A 23,676-nucleotide genomic window follows, 5' to 3' on the forward strand; every position below is an offset into this window, starting at 1 on the left:
CCTTTCATATTCAGCTGGGCTGTCATATCAGAGCTTTCTGTCCAATTATGGCCATTTTATGAATTTCAGATAGTGTGAAAAAACAAAACAAAAAAAATATGGCAGATGATGAAAATCAGACGGTTTAAAAACCTCTGTCAGCTCCGTCTTTCCTCACATCTATACAGGCAGAAACTTTAACGACTCACGCGGCCACAACAGAACCATTTACGTCAAACTCCAGGTCGAAATAAACCCGCGTTTTTTCTTTAACACCGCTGATGTCAACAATCCATTTACAGCACAAAACACAAACCGTTTCATTGTAGTTGTTGCTTCATATTCGTCTGTGTGCCTCACAGCCTGTTGCACCAGCTGTGTTTAGCTTTGCACATTTCCTGCAATTTCTTTTAGCGATTTTGCAATTAGCTACGGTCATGGTAACGAGAAAGCACACCCTCTATCACTTCTAAAGTTTTAAATATCAGGAAATAAAAGTCATTTGCTCCTTATCGGGTCCTAAAATTTGGTAAATCCAACTCTGATAAACTACAATACACGACGTTGTGACAATGAGTCATTGTTTCTTTCACAGAAACTAAACCCTGAGGCAGAAGCAGCGTGTGAAACACTAGATGCACCCTCACTGCTTCCATGGGAAATAAGCGGTTTAGCAGCCTGGTACTGAGAGTCAGATGCACTCGATTAACTGATCATCAGCAAGTGTGCAAACTTTGGCAGTTTGCTGGTCTGTTAACACAATACCAAGGAGGAACGACATCAGCAGTGACCTGACAAGGGTTGTGAGGTCAGACTCTGCCTGGGCTGGTTTCCTCTTATTTGTGTGTTTATATGTGTAAAAGCCACAACCAATAGAGCGTTCGCTCTCACAGCGTCATATAAAGGATTGTCCTGAGAATCAGGACAGAGTGGGGAAAAAAGGCATTATTCCCGTTTAATCTGGAATAATCTACAGAAAGAGCTGACATTGTCAGAAATGTCAGCTCTTTTAGTCAGTGTGACTGTTTTTAATGTAGCTCTTAATGATCTGCTGTTGCATACCATCCACGCCTGTGCTCACTTGTCTGTGTGGAATATTGTATTTGTTTTTTACTTCTTATGTGTTGTAGTTGTTGTAACATTTGTGCAGGTCTCTCTTGGAAATTTTCATTCTCACTTTTCACAATTTGAAGTCCACCATTCTACAGTGAGAAAGATTATTCACAAGTGGAAGCATTCGAGGCAGCAGGACGTCCCAGGAAATCACCCCAAGACCAGGCTGCAAACTGCAAAGCATCCAGGAACTCCAAGCCTCAGTTGGCATGTTAAAGGTTAAAGGTCATGTCAGCACAATTACAAACAGACTGAAGAAGCATGGCTGGTTTTGGTTTCCAGGAGGAAAGAAGATTGCTGCACATCTTCGGTTCGCAAGGCTGAAGAAAACGAGACTTCTGGAACAAATCATGAGAGCAAAGCAGAGACGTCTGTCCACAACACAGAGCGGCAGGTTTGGAGAAGCTAAACGCAGCTCCTCATATCTGCTGTCAGCACGGTGGTGGAGGCGTGAAGATTTGGTCTTGTTTTACAGCCACAGAAAGGAGATTCACTCAAAGTCCAGACCTCAACCGGACGGAGGTGCTGCGGTGGGACGTAAAGGTGGTTCTACAAGCTGCTGAATCAAGGCGTGTCTTTAGGATTTCACACACTGCTTCTGCTTTGTGGCTTAGATTTAGTTAAATAATGACACGATGTAATGTGCCCTGTGTGGTTGTTCATCTGTGGCTGTGTTTAAATCCTTTTAATGTGATTTTTATGACGTCCTCACACGTAAACCCTTTGAATTGACAGAAGGTGCATTATTTATTATTTTGTAGCAAATTATTTAGATATTTAATCCGTTATTGTTGAGCCAATAACTATTTTTAGCCAACTGTTACATATAGTTGATCATTAGTGAAATGTAATATTTAGGCCCTTGGAATCACTGTCATATTGAAGCAATCAACTCTTGTTTTTGACAATTTATTATTAAAAAAACGTGTAGAGGTGTTAACGAAGGCGACTAGAGCGTTCCCCCCAGTCTCTGAAGACTTTTGTAACATGGAGAGCAAATAAATGGTAACTGAACGTCTGGATATGGGCACCGCAACCTCCATCGAGAGGTCCGGCTTCAATTCATGGAACCTGACAGCTCCAGGTGAGGGGAGCCTTGCAGACAGCTAGCAGGTAGGTCGGTCTGTGTAGGGGCCAGAGAAGTCACGCCTGTATAGAAAGCAGAAACTGTCTTTGTGTAGGGGGCTGTAAACGTATTTATTTCTGCATGTGGACTTTAACCTGCGAGTCTGGATACTGACAGAAACTGATCCGAGGAACCACAGCTCTTAAGGTCTGTGTAGGTTCTCAGTCATCCAGGTCATGGTAGTCTGAGGAGCTTGGACTTCATTAAGTCTCCTGAAGATGTTTCACCTCTCATCCAAGAAGCTTCTTCAGTCTTCCAAGCTCCTCAGACCACAGCTCGTAATACTGATGGACTGGCTTCATTTTCCAGCCCTGGTTGCTGCTTGGTAATAATAGTGAGTAAAAAAACAAACAAAAACAAAAATGAGATGATATTTTGCATACTGGAATAAATAACAATTTAAAAAAAAACAGGAGTGTTTTTGTTAGGTGAGCTACGAATGCTTGTGTAGCAAACCAACCAGTAACAGTGCAGCAAATAAAGGCGACCAGCTGCAACATATCAGTTTATACCAAATTACCGCTTGAACTGATGCTGTTGCTATATTTATGGTGTTGAAGTATTAAATATTTATGTTATGATACATAATAAGCTTACAAAATAATACAGACGTGATTCCAACTGCAGTCTAATGCAAGTTTTTGCGCAAGTCTTTAAAACTTGACATTCTCGCGTCGCTTCAAATTGAAAGAGTTGTGTTTTGGCCCGGGGCGATCGGCCCTAACGCACACTGCGCTGCATGAAACGGGGCACGAGCTCTGCTTAGCGAGTGCACATTTTGTAAGCGCAGCCGCTGAGTGCAGGACAGACAGCAGCAGCTGTAACTCACACAGAACAAACGGGGTCAAGAGATGCCAAAACTGTCCTGACTGTAAAGCCAGGTCAGAGGTCAGCAAAGCTGCAGCACATCCGGTAAATCACCAGTGTTACGTGCTCTATTTTATAATGGACCGGGCCCGGACCAGCTCAGATAAAAAGTGATAATCCATTAAAGAGTTTGTGCTCCAAGAGGCAAACGCTGAAATCAGCACATGGGAACGTTTCTGTGAATATATGGAATCAGGTGCTGTCACCAAAAGCAAGTCACCCGTGTTCGTGCATAGTTTGGAGAATTCCACATGGCTTTTCTACACCGTCTGAGCTGCACGGCATAGTTTTTAAAGGACACAACCGCACTGCAAGGGCTTCCAGTAACGTCGACAGTTTCCTGGAGTTTAAGAGACATTTGTGAAATCTTTGGTTGTGGATTCAGAACTGTGCTCCTACAGCTTCCTGTACAAAATCATTTTACTTCCTTCTTCTAAACTGTCAAACTGTTGCGGGATGATTAGGGTTCAGTTTAAGCACGTAACAACGAGGATCACCAATCAGACTAAAAGTGCTGCTAAAGTGCCCGTATTATGTTTTTTTAGGCTGTAAAAACCAAAGTTATTCTCTCCCCACGATGGATTTAAAACACCTTTTCATTAGTCAGTTATCTACATTACTCTGTCACAGCAGCATGGGGGTTAGTTGACCTCGGCCTCACCTAAAGACATGAACTAAGGTGGTGTAATGTGCATCTTGCATTAAAAGTTGATGGTAAAGGAAGGCGTGTTTGCTGGTGGGATCACCGTAACAGCAAATCTAAAAAGAGTTTTGATTAACAATTAGCATCAGCTTAGCTACCTGCCTGAAACCGAGTGTTCAGAGCAGCCTGTGGCTTCTCTGAACTTTAGCATGAGCATCGAGAACTGCAGCAGCAGAACTCTGCATACAGTTTTTGCTGTGACCAGCACATGCCAAACAGAATATTATCCATCCACACACACGTAAAACAAACCAGCGTGTGAGGCTTAATATGCATGTGACTGAGTCAGCTGGCAAGTGTCTAATGCATTTACCAAAAAGGCAGCTGATTCCTGCTGCAACTTTTTACTTTGCTTTCATGTGTGACTCATCCTTCCCTCGTATCTCTACCACAAGGTGACGTGTGCAAAGTTATCATGAACTGGAACGTCATAACGGTGATAATAATGGGATATTTGCAGCCTTGAAATGATCTAGAGTGATCCTTTAATAAAGCGGCACCACAGCGGGCCTCGCTGTCTCTGCAAAAACTGTGCAGCGTGATTTCTAGTGTAATAAAGGGGTAGTGACTGGTGTATAATGAATCCCTCACCAAGTAACCGAGAACCAGAAAGCATTCAAAATGAGCAATGTCCTTTAAAAGAAAGTTGTAAAAAAAGGATCCCACACTTCAAAGAAAATAGATTTAGATAAGAAAAATGTCATAAAACCCATAAAGCTAAAAATGTGTTCAGATTAAAGTCTATCCCATTTGGTCATACAATAAATATACATCAAAAGGGTCGTGAGTATAAACCAATGAGTGGAGTCGAGATCTTCAAAGCGTAGCGACTACAGCGCTTTAGTGTTTGTATATAAACTCAGACCTACAGCAGATAGAGCGTACCAGTGTGCAAAAGTGGAGACACATGGAGCCGGGACAGAGCTGCCGGCTGCTGTCTCGGGTCAGATTCTGATCCGGAACATGCCCTGACTCAGCTGAAGGCGGAACAGTCGACAATTGGCGATGCGCAAGTTGGCACAGGCCGTTTTGGAAAGGTCGCTGGGTAACATCTGCTTGGTGCGATGCCACGTCCCGGTGGTGCGCCGGAACTCCCGGATGTAGTCAAAGTTTGTGCCTGCAACCAAAGGAAGCGAGAGGGTAACAGGATCAAACGATGAACATCCTGAAAGCCCAGGAGAGCTTTATTTAATGTTTTCACCGACCTGTGTCCAGGTCCCCCACCACGTAGATACTGGCTCCAATGGGCACGGCGCCGTAGACGAAGGAGGAGCTGGTCTGGATGCACAGGTTCTGGTCATCCAGGAACATCCACCTGCAGCAGAACATGTTTCTTTTCTTTTAATAATGCAATCGTAAGATTAGCCACACGTACAAACTGTAAGGACAGCTCTGTTCATCTGTGCAACGATGTGCTGTAAGTTTAAAAAGTCAAGTTCAAATGGAGCGCTATCGTCTAAATACACACAAAATAAAAGCTTCAACAAGACTTTCAGCTGTCACTGGAGAAAGCATGATGCCAAAAATAAAAGAAATCAATTTAGACTTGAGAAAAATAATTGTTGATGCTCACAAAGCAGGAAATGGATATATAAAGTTATCACAGCGTTTCCTGGACAGGAATAGACTGCAAGAAAAACTCCACCTCCACAAACCAGAATGAAGTGTGCTGAAGACAACCTGGAGAACGATTAAGCACGATTATGAGATGAAACTAGAGCCAAAGGGAGAGGCCAAAGAACAAAGAACACTGTCCCCATAGTGAAACACGGTAGTGGCAGTATTATGCTGTGGGGATGCTTCAGTGCTTCTGGAAGTGGGAATTTCATCAAGGTAGAATGACTCATGACGGAAGGAAAGACGTGAAGATTTTGAAAGAAAACTTCAGAAAGAAAACTGGGTCTGGGTCATTATTTTGTCTTCCGACTCAACAAGGGAACGTTATTGACTCGCCCACACAAAGACCTGATTAGAAATCTGTGGGGTCAACAGAATTAGGGCTGGGCCATATCATACCGTTCACGGTACTACCGGTTGGGCAACGATTAGAAAATGAAATATGGCGATAGAATATGGGTAAAACGCACATGCGCAGTGCCTTTGTTTTCATACGCACATGGCGGAAAAAGCATGGCGGCGACGGAGAATGAGAAGGGCGAAAGCGGATCGTTGAATGAAACGGATGAACCAGAACTGGTTTGTAAAAATGCTGCAGCTTCAGTGGTGTGGAACTGGTTTAGCTTTCGTCCGTCAGATACACAACAAAGCACTATTTTTGGTAGAGCATGCTAGCGGGCCGTCGTTATTACCGTGTTTTTTGGAAAATACGGCACACTTAAAATCAATCCTTTGATTTTTCTGAAAATCGACAGTGCCCCTTATAATCCCGTGTGCCTTATGTATGAATTCTGTTTGTGTTTATGACCTCACTCTGCAGGCTTACTTGTTGTCCCTAGGGTATTTAAAAGTAGAATGGGAGGCAGAGCCTTCAGTTTTCAGGCCCCTCTTCTGTGGAACCAGCTTCCAGTTTGGAAGCTGGTTCGGGAGACAGACACTATCTCTACTTTCAAGATTAGGCTTCAAACTTTCCTTTTTGCTAAAGCATATAGTTAGGGCTGGACCAGGTGACCCTGAATCCTCCCTTAGTTATGCTGCAATAGACGTAGGCTGCCGGGGATTCCCATGATGCATTGAGTTTTTCCTTTCCAGTCACCTTCTCACTCACTATGTGTTAATAGACCTCTCTGCATCGAATTATATCTGTTATTAATCTCTGTCTCTCTTCCACAGCATGTCTTTATCCTGTTTTCCTTCTTTCACCCCAACCGGTCGCAGCAGATGGCCGCCCCTCCCTGAGCCTGGTTCTGCCGGAGGTTTCTTCCTGTTAAAAGGAAGTTTTTCCTTCCCACTGTCGCCAAAGTGCTTGCTCATAGGGGGTCATATGATATGATTGTTGGGTTTTTCTCTGTATTTAATATTGTGCTATCTACTGTACAATATAAAGCGCCTTGAGGCGACTTTTGTTGTGATTTGGCGCTATATAAATAAAATTGAATTGAATTGAATCGAAACGATTTTATGTGGTACACGGCGCTCGAAAATCTGTCAAATGTTTTAGTACGACTTTGCTAAGCTACGAAGCCGCACCGCTTGATGGATTGTCGGAGCATTACGGCTATCGTAGGCAGGAGCCTCGCGGAGTGATACGTACTGTGCTTCAACATAATATTACCGTATTGTGTGTGTTTAACCTCTTCTTAAGTTTTGTGGATATTATACATGGTTATGCTGAGGATATGTCGGCCAGTTTCCACTGGAAATGCCTTTTGGTTAAACTGTCAGCAAGGAATTTGCATTTGCACTGTTAAATTTTTATATAACTTTAATGCACATAAAAAAACAGCTGCTTGTTTAAGTGAAAATACATTGGTGGGTTTTTTTTTTGCTCTAATAAAGTTGTTGAGTCGTAAAGTATTTTGTCTAGTGTCAATTATATCGTCAGTTATATCGTTATCGCAAATTTTCAAATGTATATCGTGATAAATATTTTTGGTCATATCGCCCTGCTCTAAACAGAAGACCAAGATCTATGTTTGAAGACAATCAAATCTGGAGGAGTTTGAGAGATCCAGCAAAGAAGAATAGGCCGGGACCGCTCAGGAGACGTGTGTGAGACAACACGACTGCAGGATGTTGTCCAGCAAAAAAGGACGCACGGCTGACTATTGGCATCAGCACGAATACATTTGACGCTGGTAGTTTCTGTGAAATCTTTTCAGTTCTGTGTGCAAATTAAATAATGGAAGCATTCAAAATAAAACTGTTGTAAAAATTCCTTGCCCTGTTTAACAGCATTTGGGAAAGCGCTGAAATATGACAGCACTTTAATGCGCCAGCACAGTTTACGTCACTGTGGCTGCGTCTGTGGTTTAAACGTTTCAGTCGGCGACTCACCTCCTCATCTCGTCATGGTAGAACTCAGACTTGCAGGTCGTCATTTGTCTTTGCTCGGGGTTGTCGTTCTCTTGGCTTCTGACTCCACCGAACACGTAAAGCTCCTGACCGACGCCGCACGCCACTGAGCCAAACCTGAGCAGCACAGACATTTTGAGGGTTGACAGTAAAGCGGGCTCCTCGCTATGCAATGATTAGGAGTTTAACAATTCATTTAAAGATAATAAGTAACGAGTAACTTAGGGTCATACGGGAGAGATCTCTTCCCTTAAATGGGAGTTTTTCCTTCCCACTCTCGCCAAGTGCTGGCTCAGAGCGTCATCTTATTGCTGGTCTTCACCTTACAAACGTAAAGCGCTGATATTTCACTATATAAATAAAACTGAATTGATCTGAATTGAATAATTAACGCTATAAAAAGGATGCATGTGACCACGTACACCCTGTGAAGCCTCGAGGACCTCTGTTCAAGAATACAGAAACACTGCTTCTCTCCACAACTCGAGGATTTATGGTCGTCTGTTTTTAACTACAGAACTTATTCAGTGGTTAACTTTACTGACGTTCTGAGGAAGGTGGGAGACCAATGTGGTTTTAGCGCAGTGACACTGGGTTCGTGCCATCGGTGCCTTTTGGAGCATTTTTAATGAGACAAATAACCTGGCTTACCTTGAGCAGCTTGCTATCATTAAGTGACAGCTTATTACTCGACCCTCACTCAACTTTGGGATGAATAAATATTTTACCATTTATATAGAATCATTTCTGGAACCAAATGGTGGCAGGTAAAAGTTTGAGGATCCAAAATCCGTAAACTCATGGGTCATATTGCAGAGGCCCGGTCCAGCTCTTGAAATACATTTATTTAATTTATTCCTTTGCCTTTTAGCATTTTTTAGTTGAATTTCAGTACAATGGCATGGCTGTGAGAGGGTTGGATCCTCAGCAGATTCTGAACATACTGTGGGCAAAAGCGCAGTTGCAGCAGCGGTGCTTAAAAAGTACAGAAAAACCAATAAGGAAATTCTGCAGACGCCCACAGAGAAGAAAAAAAAAAGCCTCATAACAGCGCATAATGAAACCAAAACCCGTGGAAGGATGAAATCCACATGAGTAGCACAGACGGGTCTAGCATGCTTGGTGTGGATTCAGCAATACGAAAGAGAAGGTGTGACACAACAATGAACACTAACGCACAATAAAAACCACAATGTTGAATGTTCTGACTGCACCATATGACTCAACAGCTACACTTGCTGAGCAAGTCAGTGAAGCTGTGAGGTTAGATAAAGTTAGTCAAACTGAAAATAAAACTTTCAGATTGGGGAGAATGACAGTGACCATAGAGCTATGTATCATTTCCTGTTGTGCAACATAAACTAGTCCAAATTAAAGCAATGACACTGAAGTTAAATGTTAAGTGTTGCACAGCAAGTGTATGTGCAGTGAGAGAAAAAACCCCCCAAAACAAGCTGACTGCAAAGAAAAAAAAAAAAAATGTCAGGACTGTGAGGAAACACCGACTTTAACGTTTTAAGATCACAGCTGTGCTTACCTTCTCTCTTTCAGAGGACACAGCCCCGTCCACTGCTGGGTTTTGGGGTCAAAGCATTCAACAGAGTCAAACAGCTTCCCGTAGGAGCCCCCACCAATGGCATAGACCTTCTTATTCATGGAGGCGTAGCAGCCGACCTGAAGGAGAAGACGGAGACGATCGTACAAATCAGACGAGGTCAAAGCGTCGTCCAGCTGTCGAGCTAACCAAATATTTCTGTCACTGATTTTATGTTGTTGTTGTTTTTAACATTTCAGAACAATGAGAGCTGTTCTGCTGAAGTTACTGCTGAAGACGGGGTCATAACAGACCACCAACATCCAGTCATTAATCTAAGGCCAATCGAAGGAGATCTGTGTATCTTTGTGTTGAACCCATGTATGGATACAGCTGCCTAACCAAATCCCCAAATCCCAAACACACACTTTAAAAATATAAATACATTTGTCCAGAATCGCTGGGTGACATAACTGCAGGTCATCTTTTATATACAGTTTATAGACAAATCCTGTTACTCAGAGTTTTACATTCAGTCATCAAAGTGACATCCATCAGTTCCAGCCTGAGCAATCAATCATTGACGTACACAAGTGACGCCAACCGTAGTTCCAAGCGCTCCGGGTGGTACAGCATTCCCAACTGGAATATGGGTCAAATTCCAGCCTATTCCAAAAATAGCTAAACACTGAGTCCAATATATGTAAATAGGGGCATTGTGCTGGGAATTCTAGTGCTGACGTTACTGAAAACATTCACAACCCATCCAAGCTAAATCTGAGACCGTGTCGTCCTTTTCCTAGTTAATTTGCACTTACGTATTTGACTCAGTTCTGTGTAAATTTTTCATCTTTTCTCTTTTTCTGGTCCTTCCTTCAAATTTAACAAGAAGCTGACCTCATGCAGCTCTCTGATTGGTGGTTTCAGACTCTCTCTGACCTCGTGTAAGATGACAAATTGCTGACGTTGTCACCCATCATTAACACTCAGCAGCCAGTTAGCTTCCGGTTCTGCAGAACAGATGAGCTCAGATGGAAAAGAAATCCTTAGAAAACTAACTAGTGATAACAGACCCACACCCAACTCACTAAAAGAATCGATTCGATCTGTCGCACCACTTCAGCAAACCCTGCTGGTGCTGTGTGGAATATCACGTGACCAACGGCTTCTTGTATTCCCGCATCACTGACCATAAAGCACATTTAGACATTTTTTCCAAAAAAGTTGTCTACAATTATTTCATGGTGTTCTTTTGATAGTTTTAATGGCGGGATGACACGCAGCAAAAATCCACAATGGAACCTGAGCCTGGGCAGTTACATGGGTAGCACCTTAGACCCTTATTTGTTTCTGTATTTACTTTATTCCTTTGTTTGTACAACATTTACTATTTGTCCTGCTTCTATTTATGCAATTTCTGCACTTTTAACATTTTCTTTTTGGGCATTTCTGTCATTTATACTTTAACCACTTTTTGCCCTTCATACTTACTGACTGTTGATTTTATGTTTAATTGTGTGTGTGTGTGTGTGTGTGTGTGTGTGTGTGTGTGTGTGTGTGTGTGTATATAGGTAGGGGGTTACCTTGCGGATCATGGTCATACTGGTCTGCATTTTCCAGGTATTGAAGTAGGGGTCGAACACCTCGACAGTAATCAGCCCCAGCTCTTCACTCTCTCCACCAAGAACATAGATCAGACCATCCAGCTCCACCACACCGAAGTTCTGACGAGCCTGAGAACATCAGCGGATGTTAATATAATCAACCACCACCGCCAACAACATCCCCCACGCTCAGCTGTACGCTCAGCCACAAACAAACACCCTCCTGGGGTCTCTGGGTGTTCCCGTGTCTGAGTTCCAAGTTCAGATGTTCCATAAGTGCAAAGCACAACTGGGCACAGCTGGGCGATCTGTGGCCCGGTTTGTTTGCAAAGGGGGCCTTGAGTTTAAATCAGATGCACTATTAGAGCATACCAAAACCACGAAGAGTACCGCTGGTGACGTCAGTTTTTCAAACAGCTGTTTGTCTGTGTGTCAACACAAACGCAGCAGTGGGGTCAGACCCCATGACTGGCTTGAAGTGTATTATTTATTATATTGTTTTCAGACTGTGTGCAGTGCTCCTGTGCCAAATTCATCTCGGTGCAGCAGCTTTAATAAGCTGATGATCTGCTGGTGGAGCTCTGTCGGGGTCCTTCCCCTAACTTCACCTTCCAGCATGTTTCCGCCAGCTACTTCATATCAGGAACTTAATAATGACAGCAAACTTTTATTAGTGAATGACATCACTTTTCTGGAGAACGATCGTGCGCTCTGTGCATCATCTGCCTTTAACCCTTCAGCTGTCAGGGAATTTTTGCAGCACTGCTGACACCTGATGGCCATGAAGTCAAATATAAAACAATAAGGCAGCAACATGTCTGCTCTACATCTGGTATATACTGAATATTTATGTAGCTAAGCAGCACGAATGATGGTTTTCATACATGTTTAGTGTCTATCTGACAGAAAAGCACTGAGCAGAAGGAGAGAGTGTATCATATGGCATTTGCAAAACACTGCATTCTGTTGTTTTTAATACAGCATCCCTATTTTGCACTTTTTCTGCACACTCACACAGGAGTTTATTTCTGCCGTTTATCGGTTTATGGGTTTCCACGAGTAACTGTTTCAGAAACATGTGATTGTACCTGTAGCATTGGGGGAATCGGGCTCCAGGTGTTGGAGTCGGGGTCATACTTCTCTCCACTGGACAGGACTGTGTTGTGTTCATCTGTTCCACCCATCACGAACAGAAACCCCCCTGACCAACAGAGACAGCCTTGCTAATGACACACCTGCTAATGTCTTTTACTGAACACAAAGCGTTTTGTTACAGACATGTTTATGGATCACAGGCGCGGTGGACTGCACTGACCGGCAGCAACCAACCCATGGCTGAGGCGGGCGACACTCATTGGCTTCAACTCTATCCAGGCCTGCCTGTTGGCGTCATACAGAGGACACATGCAGCGCGTCGCAGCTGTCGGCTTCCTGGTTCTGCACAGAATGGAAGCATCAGATCAGACAAAAAGTTAGACTTTTCCCATTACTCTGTTCAGACCGGATGTGAGTCGGCCTTCCTGGTACTTTTACTGAAGACCAAGTGCACACAGGAGACACCTTTAAAGCTGCCTGCCTGTTCAGACCGAGTTTACATCCTGCATATTTTTAAATGGTAAATGGACTAATTCTTGTAGAGCGCTTTTCTACTCTACTGGAGTACTCAAAACGCTCTATACAACATGCCACATTCACCCCATCACACCCATTCTCACAAGCACTCTCTATACTTAGTGCTTTCTAAGTACATTCACACACATTCATACCCCGATGGATGCATCGGAGAGCAACTTGGGGTTAGTATCTTGCAGACTGGAGGAGCCAGGGATCGAACCACCAACCTTCTGATCAGTAGATGACCTCCTGAGCTACAGTCAAAGTATGACTTCTCTGCAAACAATTGATTGTGTTGCATAAGGCCAACAAAGTGAAAACTACAAAACAATATAGCTTTGAAATGGGCGCTTAGGAGAAAGCCTTTAGAAATCCACTAACGAGAACACACTAGATCTTCTTGTTTTGAAGCCAGAAAGATCTGCTGCAGAGTAATTGTAGCTCCAGTACTAGAAAAAAAGAATTGCCTGAAAATCATTTCTTTCTCCCTGTACAAGTTACAGTAATCTGTATTTACTTTCATTAAATCTCTGACAGTTTTCGGGGAACCAGACAAAAAGTAAGTATTTATATCTACTTATATAAATACAAGTAGATATAAATCTCCCTAATCCTCACGCTGGATTTGGGAAGGTTCCCCTTCCTGACACAACCCCAAAGGGCCATGTGTCAGATGCAGATGGAATCGAACCATCAACCATTTGAATGTGCTAACCAGTACACTATAGAGCCACACACAAAATATTAAGGAGGAGTTAACCCTGCAAAGCCTGAACCATGAAATAACTGCCAGAAAAGTCTAACTTTTTGAAGATGGAGTGTTTATTTCACCTTCAACGTCATCACACTCATCACACCCTGGACACAACCTGTTCCAACTCCTTCCCTCTAGTAGGCGCTGCAGAGCGCTGTATGCAAAATCAAGCAGACATCTGTACTGTTTTTATTCCCACATTCACTCTGATCAACGCTCACGTAGTCTGTACTCATACAGCCATCATATCAATCATTGCAGTAGCACTGCTGTCGTACAGATCAGGGGTTTTTTAGGAAAAAAGAAAAAAAGTCACAATAAAATTGTCTTATCAGATATATTAGCTTCCTTAAGTATCTGAGCTTTTATGTAATTAAATAAAAAGCTGCATCAACCCACCGTACCTCCACCATGACCTGAACTAATCTCAGCTGAGATGGTTTGGTTACAGGACAGAGTGAAGCACACTGTGAGATTTCAGAGGCATTCAAAGTTCAAAGGTGATAACTGAATCTCAAAGTCTACGTCATCTGCTTTGTTTCCATGCTGCGTCAGTCATGATAACATCTGAAGGACACAGCATACAAACAAGCTTCTGCTGCAGCGCTCAGCTCAGTTTTACTGCTTCAATCTTTTTTTCCCTCCGTCAGCTGTTTTTATTTTTCTTCCAACAAGTGCTGATATAAACCCCCCACCCCCACCTTTCCTTTCTTCGCTCAGTAGACACAGGTTGTAGCTGTGAAATGGTCATCCATTCATTCTGACTGTGTCGGAATTTTGTCCCAGGCTATCTTTGTTGAACATCTCTCACTGTGACACATGGAACCAACATTTCATAGTCACAGGCAAAAATACTGTCATGGTTATTTCACATGAGTCATTCTTCCTGAATGGCATAAAATTACACAATTTACACCCGAGTTAAGGCCGGTTAGCTAAGGTGTACTTCAGTTTTGGTGTCATCAGCCGACACTGAAGAATACAGTACAATAAATAAAGCTTATACCTGGTAATGTATTTGCAGCCAAAATAAATGTATGAAATAAACTTCTGTTTCTTTGCATGAAGCCCAAAACAGAGCAAAACAAAGTTGGCGAGCGTGACTTACTTGCGATCCTCACCTCCAGCGATGACGATACACTCAGAATACCCTCTGGGTTTGAAGGCAGCGAGCATAGCCTCCCCCTGCAGCTGACCCTGTGTCAGCACCGGCTGACAGTACTCTCTGATCACCTCCCTCATCAGAGGCTCCCCCATGGCCTGATGGGATACAACGGTAGCACACAGCGAGGTTAGCTCAAAACTTATATTGCATTTGTATGTTTACAGCAGACTGAGTAAGCCACAGCTTTCCCACATAAAGGTGGTAATCAGCAGTTCCTCCCACACTGGGATGTCACTAAAAGCTTTTCAGGAGAGTTTTCATGGTGAATGACTGCGTGTGAGGATCACTGGCTCACACACAGGAAGCACAGTTAAACTATCCATGTCTGCAGGTGGAGGAGACGTACCAGGTGAGGCTGAAGGAGACAAAGTGTGTGTGTTTTAGCCACTACACACACAGCACTCATCAGTACACTCAGTTATTAATGCTCAGTGTTGTTAGATGTTGAAAACAGGAGCCACTTTGTTCTGAAATTCTCTGCTGCCATTTGATGTTTTCTCAGATTTAAAATCATGGTTCATTTGTCAGTTAGCCTTGCTAACACGGGGAGAAAAAGACTCATTGTATTCACACTTAATGTTGAAGAAAGGCAGCCTCAGCCTGCATTTCAGCTGCTACAGCCTTTCACCTGAGCTGTGACGCTATCATTATAGCCAAAGGATATAGCAAACAAAATCAAAAACCTGTGATCAGAATCTTAGCTCATAAAATCGAATATACTTCCTGCTTCTTGTTAAAGTTTTCATGACATACATTTACATTGACACTAGGGCTGTGCGATATGACCAAAATCTCGTATCCCGATATAAGACATCTATCGTCCGATAACGATATAAATCACAAAAATTTTACATTTTCTGTAAATTCTGTGAATCTCGGGCAGCTCGACTTGCATGAAGTGTTTCCAGCTGGGCATCATGTACCTGGAGTCGAATGTTTTAACCGATGCATGAAACGATACATTTTTAGACATAAGTTGTAACGGCCGCTGTTTTCTTTGTGAGTATTTATTACACGGGGTGCTGCGGGGAACAGCCTGTTCTAACATTTGAATCTAAGGTTTATTTTTTAGCACCTGACGACTTTTTTGCTTCTCATCCGTAAACACTCTGCATACTGTTTCACGTGATTCAGTTTATTTTGAAAAGTCTCAACAGGATCTTGAGCTTTATTGTGAAAGGTTTATGTGGAAAATAAACAAGCGGACATGCGATGGTTTTACCGTCGTTGTTGCTAACGACAACGCATAAAAACAGGCGCTTGTCCGTCTGTAGTGTGGTTATATAAAATATAAGAGAAAGAGAAAACTTTAACAAATTAATATAGCCACTACAGTGACCATCAAAATGATGAAAAAAATATTGCCGTAAACGTTTATTTTGCGACACCATGAAACAAACGATAGCGTAAAATTAAACGATAGACGTTTTTATATCGTCATCCGATATATATCGTTATATCGAACAGCCCTAGTTGACACAACAGTTTTCAGTGTAAAATTCAAATCCAAACACGGTCTCCTTGTGCCTGACAGTAGCAGCTGGTAAGAAGTATTTAGACTGTTTACCTGCTCTCTCAGGTAGCTCAGATCCAAACCCTGCAGCCACACAGCAGACATCACTTCCTTCATGCGTACCTGCAAATTCAGATGGAATAACACTTTGTTTGTTTTTTTTTCAATTTGAGCCAGCCCTTCACAGATTTTTATATGCATAAAAAAGAAAAGTGTTTATAGTTAGGTAGTTTAGAATTTAATAGGAAAAATCACTCATCGGTATTTTGTTGATATGAAACTAAAGCTGGACAATGAGACTTGCCTCTGAATGCTGCAGGTATCTCTGCAAAAAAAGAGAACATTTTCCAGTGCTACCCACCCTGCGATCATCCGGGTCGTGTGCGAACCACCGCACCACGGCCTCCAGCACATGCTTCTCGTTGCCCACATTCAGCTTCTCCATGGACAGCACCTCGCAGAGCCGGTCCGGTGGCAGCTCCCTGAACTCCTCAGTCAGCGCCACATCACGGAAGTGCGTCTGCAGGAACTCTGTGGCGACGTAGTGCACATGGTAGAGGCAATAGTGCAGAGAGAAGAGGCGGATACCAATGCAGTTCTCTGCAGTGATGCAGCTCTCCAAGAACTGGCAGCACAGAGACTTGAGGTCGGTCATGAGGAGAAGGTCGGATGCCTGCACCATGTCCTGGATGGTCTCTTCTCTCAGTGTGATCTGTGTGTGAGGTACATATGAACAGTCAGTGAAAGTCACACGCTATTAGGATATCAGCAGGTCACTCTGCTTTTTAAAGCATCCCCACTCACTTCACCGCTGAAGATGTAGTCCAGGATTTGTTTCATGATGGCCATAGAAACCCCCTGCAGCTCGATTCTGTAAGTAGACCCATCTTCCTTTGGAGGGTTGTAGTTCAGCTTGGTCCTAACAGGAAGTAAAGCAAGAATCATCTGAGCTATAGCACTGCCACTAAATAAAATTGGACACGCCCTTGTTGTCCCTGGCTGGTGTTTACAATTCGATCTGTGCTGGGGTGACTGACTGACCTGATGTAGGGGCTGGCAGCAGCCAGGATATTTTTCTGGACAGGAAGCTCCTCTCCGTCCACCACCAGCAGGGCATCGTGGAAACTTTGCTCCTGCCAAAAGGTGCGAAGGACTCTCAGGAGTCTCTGGGAATGTTGTGGATCCGAAACCTTCGAACCGGGCTCATTGGAGGCAGTGTCGGGCATGTCTAGGCTTGCGACAGCCCGAGGACGCACAGCACACTCCTGCCAACATAGTGCCAAACTGAGCTTCTTTAAACAGTACCACCTAATGTTGTCGAACATACGATGACAGTAATGCACAGTTTACGGCACTAAGTAAAAGAAAAGTGGTCCATTCTTAAAATCGAGTTTCAAAAGTCACAACACAAACTCTTCATTGTGATTTTTTTTTAAATAATGGACTTCTCTGGACTGGCTAGTCCTCTGCCAGTACAGCGAGTGTAAACGGGCCGCGTTAGCAAAACCCAAACGTAGCTAACATATCATGCTTTCAGTGAATCAATTTAATGCCGAATATTACGGAAACACCCGAGGACCCATAGGACCCAATGATTTACATTTATATATATTAGCGATCTTGATTGTATCGAGTCTAAACTTGAACTGATATTCCTAAATGAGGTTTGGCCAGTAAATGCTAGCATAGCACCAAAACAACCGACATGTCGATAAAGATTTCCCGTGATAAAGGAAGGACAACGCCGCCATTAACGTTTTGTTTAAGTGACATCGTTACATGATTTTAGCAAATTGTTTTTGTAAATGAAAACTGTGGAGCTATGTTTACATGGGGTTCCGCCATGGACTGTTTACAATGCATGCAAAACCTGAGGTGTCATCCTTTCCTTTTACTGATTAAAAAATTTAAAAATCTCACCTTAAGACTGGAAAATGCACTTTTCTTTTCTGGGCACAGGGCGTACCTACACTACATGAATTAGTCATCCACCCTCTCTGATCACTCAGGACGAAAATTTTGGAAGTAGACGTCAAGGCATGTGTTGTGCTACATTCAAATCTTGGGAAAATGTGGTAAATATGACATCCATCTCGAATATATGTGACGATAATGGAGAACGTACAACGGAGAACATATCTATTTATATTTCAAGCCACTATGTTTTGAAAGCTTTCATAATAAAGAAGAAACCATCTCGGTTGCTTTAAACAGATAAAAAAAAGTTAACACAGCCGCTCGCAATGTATTTTGACGACACCACCTGAACGGAGCATCAGGGCGGAACGCGTGCAGTTTAAAATGTGTGCAGCAACAGAACAACTGTGAATAAAACAACCGATATAAATATGTACATTTGGTTTCTAAAGGCAAAAAACATGTTACATTTCATTATGTATTTTATTTTAGTTTTCGCAATGTCTTTTATTTTTCTGACTTTCGCTGATTGGTCGGTTTAGAATTTACGACCACACCCATTCCCTTATTGTCACATGTTTCCACACAATAACTACGAGTTTGAAGCACAAAAAACTTCAATTTGTGTAAAACGACCAGCTAGTTTTAATGCTCGAAGGCGACTGGAACCAGGAGGGTAATGCTGGAAATTCTTTGCAGCTATTGGCTTCATGCCTGAAAGCATAATGGCGGATGTCGTAAAACGTGGCTCATGGTCGAAAAAAAATTATCCCCGATAGAATGATGTCAGTCAAAGTTTCTATACATATTAAAGGCATAAACTATTTTACCCTAGTATTTGGCTTCGACGGTTTAATATAATTTAATATAACTAATATGACTAATGATTAATATATATAATTCATCTTCTTGTTATCGTTCGAAATAAAAATAAAACGATTAACTTTTGCGCTTTTATGTTGAAGGAGCCGCTGTTCTCTCTCGGTAACATAACCGCCATGACTGCAGACAAGCGCAGAGCGGGAGTGCTCTTAGGTTACAGCGCTGATCATGTATTTAAGCTAAGCGAGTGTCCAGCTAACGTGGCTAAAATATATATGGCGACACTACGAGTGTGTGGATTTCACCGAGTCCCTGCTAAAGTTGTCACTACAGTGAGGATGTGGTGGGAGTGTTCTTCTGACTGAGTCTCGTAACTGTTCTGCGGTACGGTTTAAAACTCCGGACATGCCTCGACTTCCGCGGAACAGACTGTCTCCGTGGATAGAGCGGCTCATCTTGAGCTACGGCAGCCAGGAGCAGGAGGAGGTGGGCAGCAGGTTGAAGGCTCATGTCATCGGTGTGGGTCAGATGTCCCAGTCCCAGGCGGGGAACACCGAGGGCCCCACCGGGTTGCTCTTTCTGTCTGATGGGGTACTCCAGATTCCAGCCGTCCTCACGGCGTCAGCCTGGGAGCATCTGCAGGAGCAGGAGGACCGTGAGTGCTTCAGCAGCCTGCTCAACAGCACGGTTTGCATCCAGGACTACCGGCTGCAGTTCCACATGGCCTCGGAACAGACTAAATGCAGGTTCTTCTTATCAGTCGGAGAACTAGCTACAACCGCAGCAGGTCCAGTTAAAGACAACACCCCCTGCTGCACCACCCTGCCCTCTGTCAGGATGAAGATCTGTAACACGTGGAGAGCTCTGCTGGGTCAGGAGGACTCTCAGAAGAGCCAGTGTGAATTTGACCTATCCGAGCTGCTGGGAGAGTGGCAGCACGACTGTCTGCAGGCTGTGCTGGAGGACGTCAGGGAGAAGCTGACAAGGGGATGCGCCGCGAGCCTGCAGCCCTCCACCTCCACCTGTCACTCCACGCAGACCTGCTCTAGCACACGCTGGGATGTGGACAGGATCAGATATAAGGGAGAGAAGTGTTTCAGTGTCCCTGTGAAATATCTCCTTATCCCAGAGGAAGACTCTCAGCAGGTCCAGACTCTAAAAAATGCTGAAAGCAGCACAGAGAGGATGGAGAAGGAGAATATACCGCAAGTCTGCAACCCTCCAGAGACCACGCAGCCCTCTGTTGATGATGCACACTGGCAGATAGTTCAGCCAGCAGCTGTACAAGGACTTTGTGCATCCAGTGACAGCTCATCTCTTCCAATGGAGGACAGCCTGCTCCACGAGGATGTGATCACAGGTGGGACTGACGAGCCTTTGCCCAACCCGTGGAACATATTTTCTCCTCCTTGTATCTCCCCATCTTCCTCTGATGCATCTCCAGAAGCTACACCAAGCATCTCACCGCACCCAGCCTCTGCTGCAGAATCCAAGCCTGATCCCGCCACCAGCACGCAGCTTCCTGTCCACCTGGTGGAGTCCAGCTACTTCCCACCCTACCAGAAACAGCTGACTGCCCTCCCCACCACTGCCACTTCCTCGTGTTCAGCTTCAGGCTCCATGATTGCTCCAGAAATGGAAAAACATCGCACCTGGACAGCACAGCAGAGCCTCCCACCTGTGGACCAAGAAAGGGAGGAGACAACTTTGACAAGACACGGAAAAGTTAAGAGAAAGCAAAGCGAGTCCACACCAGAAGCCCTCGACACCTCCACCTTGGCGGAGGACAAGGAGGCAGAGCTGAGCAGCAGTCCTCCATCGTGGCTCTTTGACACTCCGGTAAGAGGCTCCAGTGCCGAAGACGGCAGCAGTCCTAAACAGGCTTCAGGGAGTGTCCCGAGAAAAATTCCAAAGGTTCATCGCGACGGCAGGCCGTTCTCTTACTCGTACCGTGTGTGTGGACAGAATCTGCAGGACTTCAGTCGCTTCAGAATGACTGAATCTCTGCTGCACTGGGCTGTGAAGTATCTCGTGACTCCAAAGCAGACAGACAATCCTGCAAACGTAGCGTGAGTGGGCCTAGTTTACCTCTCGTCTGTCTTTAGTTCTGTTCTGGTATTGCTTCAGTTTGTCGGTTATGATGGTGTCCTCAGATCGCTCTGATGGCCATTTCTGTTTGGGATGGTTTGGTTTATCAAACGAAGGTCCACATCAGCTGATGACGGAATTTACAGCTGTTATTTATTTAGCTTTTATGAAGATTTCCTCATTTTCCAAGAACAAAATAAAAACATTAAAGTGCTGGCGTTTCAGTCAGAGCTTCCTAATTTAATGAGAAACTGATCTGATTTTGGTTTTTTTGAGCATATAAGACATCACCTTGGCTTGTAGGAAGTTAAAACTTAATTTGATTTATTTTTTTCCTGATATTTTGTTTAAAAATTTGCAAGCAGAAGAGGTTTGCATTTCACAAAAGCACATGACAGCAACGCCAAAGACACTGCACCGAAATAATGTTTTGCACACACGGTCAATGTTTGTTTTACAATTTTTGGTGAGCTCTACACAAATAACAATGTTAAATCACCAATAAATACAATTACTGACCAAAATAAAGCCAAACGGCAGTTTTCGTCACACACTGTGAAACCATGCTTTTGTTTCATGCTGTGTGACGCTGTCACGGATTAAAAATGAATATTTTCTCAGCCTCTAGATGCTAAAATGTCCAAATAAAACACGTTTGGAGTCTTTTTTTCAATCATTTGCTGTTAAATGTTCTGTAAGTGCAGAGGTTGTGGCTTGCTCTCTTTTGTGATTTCAGACCTTTCCTGTCTGTGATTAATGGAAATGTCACACGCTGCAATATTCAGCTGACATTAGTTTGATGTCAGAAGTCATCAGCAGCTGTTTGATTATCCATGAAAGCAAAAATGTAAAATATTTGATTGTTCCACATTTTGATAAATGAATATTTGTGACAGTTGAGTAAAAATCTGCGTTTTAAACTCCCCCCCCCCCAGTTTTCTGTTTTTCAGACAAAATTGATAAAAGAAAAATAAAACTTGGCAGATGAGTAAAAAGGAATGTTTGTAGTTTTCTCCATAGAACCGCCTCATGTTAATGTTTCAGAGCATCGTTGGAGCTGTGCTTTTGTGTTCTTTCATTGTTCAGTGTGGAAATGATTAGAGCAGTATTAACAGTAGAAGCTCAGTTAGCAGCTTTATTGTCTCACCTGCAGTAGAATTCTTGGACCCAAACCTCAGTCAAAGTCGTCATATTTGTAGAAAACAAAAAACTAGTAAAGCTGCATTAGTAGATATTTTTCTTTCTTTTAAACTTGGCAGCTTTTCAGTATCGATATCCAGGCTCTTATGCAGCCATATTTCATGTTCTTCATCAGTATGAAGGCTCATAAGCCTGAAAATCAGACTCAGTGTTTATTTCTGATCAAATATTCTGATTTCCTGGTTAAAGGTAAAAGAGTTGTTCTTTATTCGTCCAGGAGGTGTCGCTGAAGACCGTGCTTGTTAAAGTCGAGCTGATGCAGCGGTTCAGTAATGCACACTTCAAAGCAAAAAATGTGAAGTGAACTAATCAAAACCTCACAAAGTGACTGCTGGTAGGTAGAGGAGGGAGTTCACATTTCTCTCAGTCAAGACTAAACCTGAGTTTTTGCAGAGCTGTACCTCCTATACGTGAGTATTTACTGTCACTAAAAGAAAAGGCAAAGAAGAAAACAATGTTGCCATTGTATGGAAGTTTTAGGAACTAAACAGTTTATGATAATAAGGAAATGAGCACAACCAATAAATAAATAACATATACACAACTAAGTAAGCACCACGATTCAGCAGCTTGTAGAACCACTTTTGACAGTAATAAACTGAAGCAATCATTTTTTGCACGACCACAGCTCACATCATCGTGGAGGAATTTTGGTCCACTGTTCTTTACATCGTGGCTTCAGCCATCTGAAGGTCCCACCACAGCATCTCAGTCAGGCTGAGGTCTGGACTCCGGGCCATTACAGCAGGTCGATTCTTCTGTTGGAGATCTGCTGCTGTGCTTGGATCATTGTCCTGTCGATGACCCAGTTTGGTCTAAGCTTTAGCTGTGGGACAGACGGGCTCACATCAGCCTCTAGAATATTTTGGCATACAGAGGAGTTTGTGGTCGACTCAGTGACATCAAGGTGCCCAAATCATCAGCTCGCCACCACCGTGCTGACAGTCGGTATATGTTTGTGCTGATAAGCTGTGTTTGACTTTCTCCAAACATCGCACTGTGCATGAGGACCAACTCGGCAGGAAACAGTAGAGGTTAGTTTTGTTCATTTTAACAGGTGCCAAATAAATCAGATGATGGGATGTTTCAACAGAGGAAAGGATGACTGAACAGGATACAGACCCAGGGGCACAAGAAGTCAAGGAGCCCTGGTACAGAGAAAACTGAAAAGAGATGTGCACAAAAAGCCTCAAAATGACCAAAGTGAGGAGAAATATTAACAGAAGCTGATGCACCAATGAGTGTAAACAGAGTAAAAATGATCAGAAAAAGGTGCAATGTGACCCCAAAGAGACTGAAATGATGAAAAACAGATAACTGTCTCCCCCTGGTCTCTACAAACAACCAGAGGCTGCAACTGTGAGAGGGCCATGCACACAATCATAGACGTGAAGTTACATTCAGTAAACTGCATTTTATTAACACTTTTTTTTTTAAACTTTACTGAGTGTTCTAGATTGTTTTTAATTAGCTGAAGACGACATAAAAAGCTCATTTTGTCTGATTCATCATGCTCGTATAAGCAAATAATAAGAGGTGAGAAAAGAAACACAATTATTTTTGGTTTATAGCAATTTGTGAAAGAAAGAAAGAACAAAAGAAAGCTTAACAGCAGTTTCCGTATAACCACTGTGTAAAGAATGGTCACATCTTCTTTGCAAAAACACAAAAATGTCTAAAGTGAGGAAACTATGACACAAATGCA

At 43.2% G+C, this 23,676-nt stretch overlaps 2 protein-coding genes across 2 annotated transcripts; one reads left to right on the top strand and one right to left on the bottom strand.

Moving 5' to 3' along the window:
* Positions 1 to 559: 559 nt before the first annotated feature.
* Positions 560 to 17,985, bottom strand: gan (gigaxonin). Its single transcript, XM_063477574.1, has 13 exons — positions 17,865 to 17,985; positions 16,986 to 17,209; positions 16,749 to 16,863; positions 16,306 to 16,656; positions 15,999 to 16,067; positions 14,375 to 14,526; positions 12,214 to 12,335; positions 11,987 to 12,099; positions 10,878 to 11,027; positions 9,298 to 9,434; positions 7,743 to 7,877; positions 4,994 to 5,103; positions 560 to 4,905 (listed from the first exon to the last, which is right to left on the bottom strand). Exons 2-13 carry the CDS (start codon positions 17,168 to 17,170, stop codon positions 4,733 to 4,735), a joined length of 1,812 nt encoding a protein of 603 aa, XP_063333644.1. The 5' UTR covers positions 17,171 to 17,209; positions 17,865 to 17,985; the 3' UTR covers positions 560 to 4,732.
* An 881-nt stretch (positions 17,986 to 18,866) lies between these two features.
* Positions 18,867 to 21,713, top strand: acd (ACD shelterin complex subunit and telomerase recruitment factor). Its single transcript, XM_063480453.1, has one exon. It carries the CDS (start codon positions 19,089 to 19,091, stop codon positions 20,754 to 20,756), a length of 1,668 nt encoding a protein of 555 aa, XP_063336523.1. The 5' UTR covers positions 18,867 to 19,088; the 3' UTR covers positions 20,757 to 21,713.
* Positions 21,714 to 23,676: the final 1,963 nt, after the last annotated feature.

This window comes from Pelmatolapia mariae, linkage group LG7, assembly GCF_036321145.2.
Source record: "Pelmatolapia mariae isolate MD_Pm_ZW linkage group LG7, Pm_UMD_F_2, whole genome shotgun sequence".
NCBI lineage: Eukaryota > Metazoa > Chordata > Actinopteri > Cichliformes > Cichlidae > Pelmatolapia > Pelmatolapia mariae.

Bases quoted from the DNA above. Each gene is read 5' to 3' on its own strand.
- gan (XM_063477574.1), bottom strand. From the start codon at position 17,170: ATGCCCGACACTGCCTCCAATGAGCCCGGTTCGAAGGTTTCGGATCCA. The intron at 14,527-15,998 runs GTAAACAGTCTA...GTATCCCATCAG, and splicing joins TGAGCTACCTGAGAGAGCAG to GCCATGGGGGAGCCTCTGAT. The intron at 9,435-10,877 runs GTAACCCCCTAC...CTTCTCCTTCAG, and splicing joins GTATGACCATGATCCGCAAG to GTCGGCTGCTACGCCTCCAT.
- acd (XM_063480453.1), top strand. From the start codon at position 19,089: ATGCCTCGACTTCCGCGGAACAGACTGTCTCCGTGGATAGAGCGGCTC.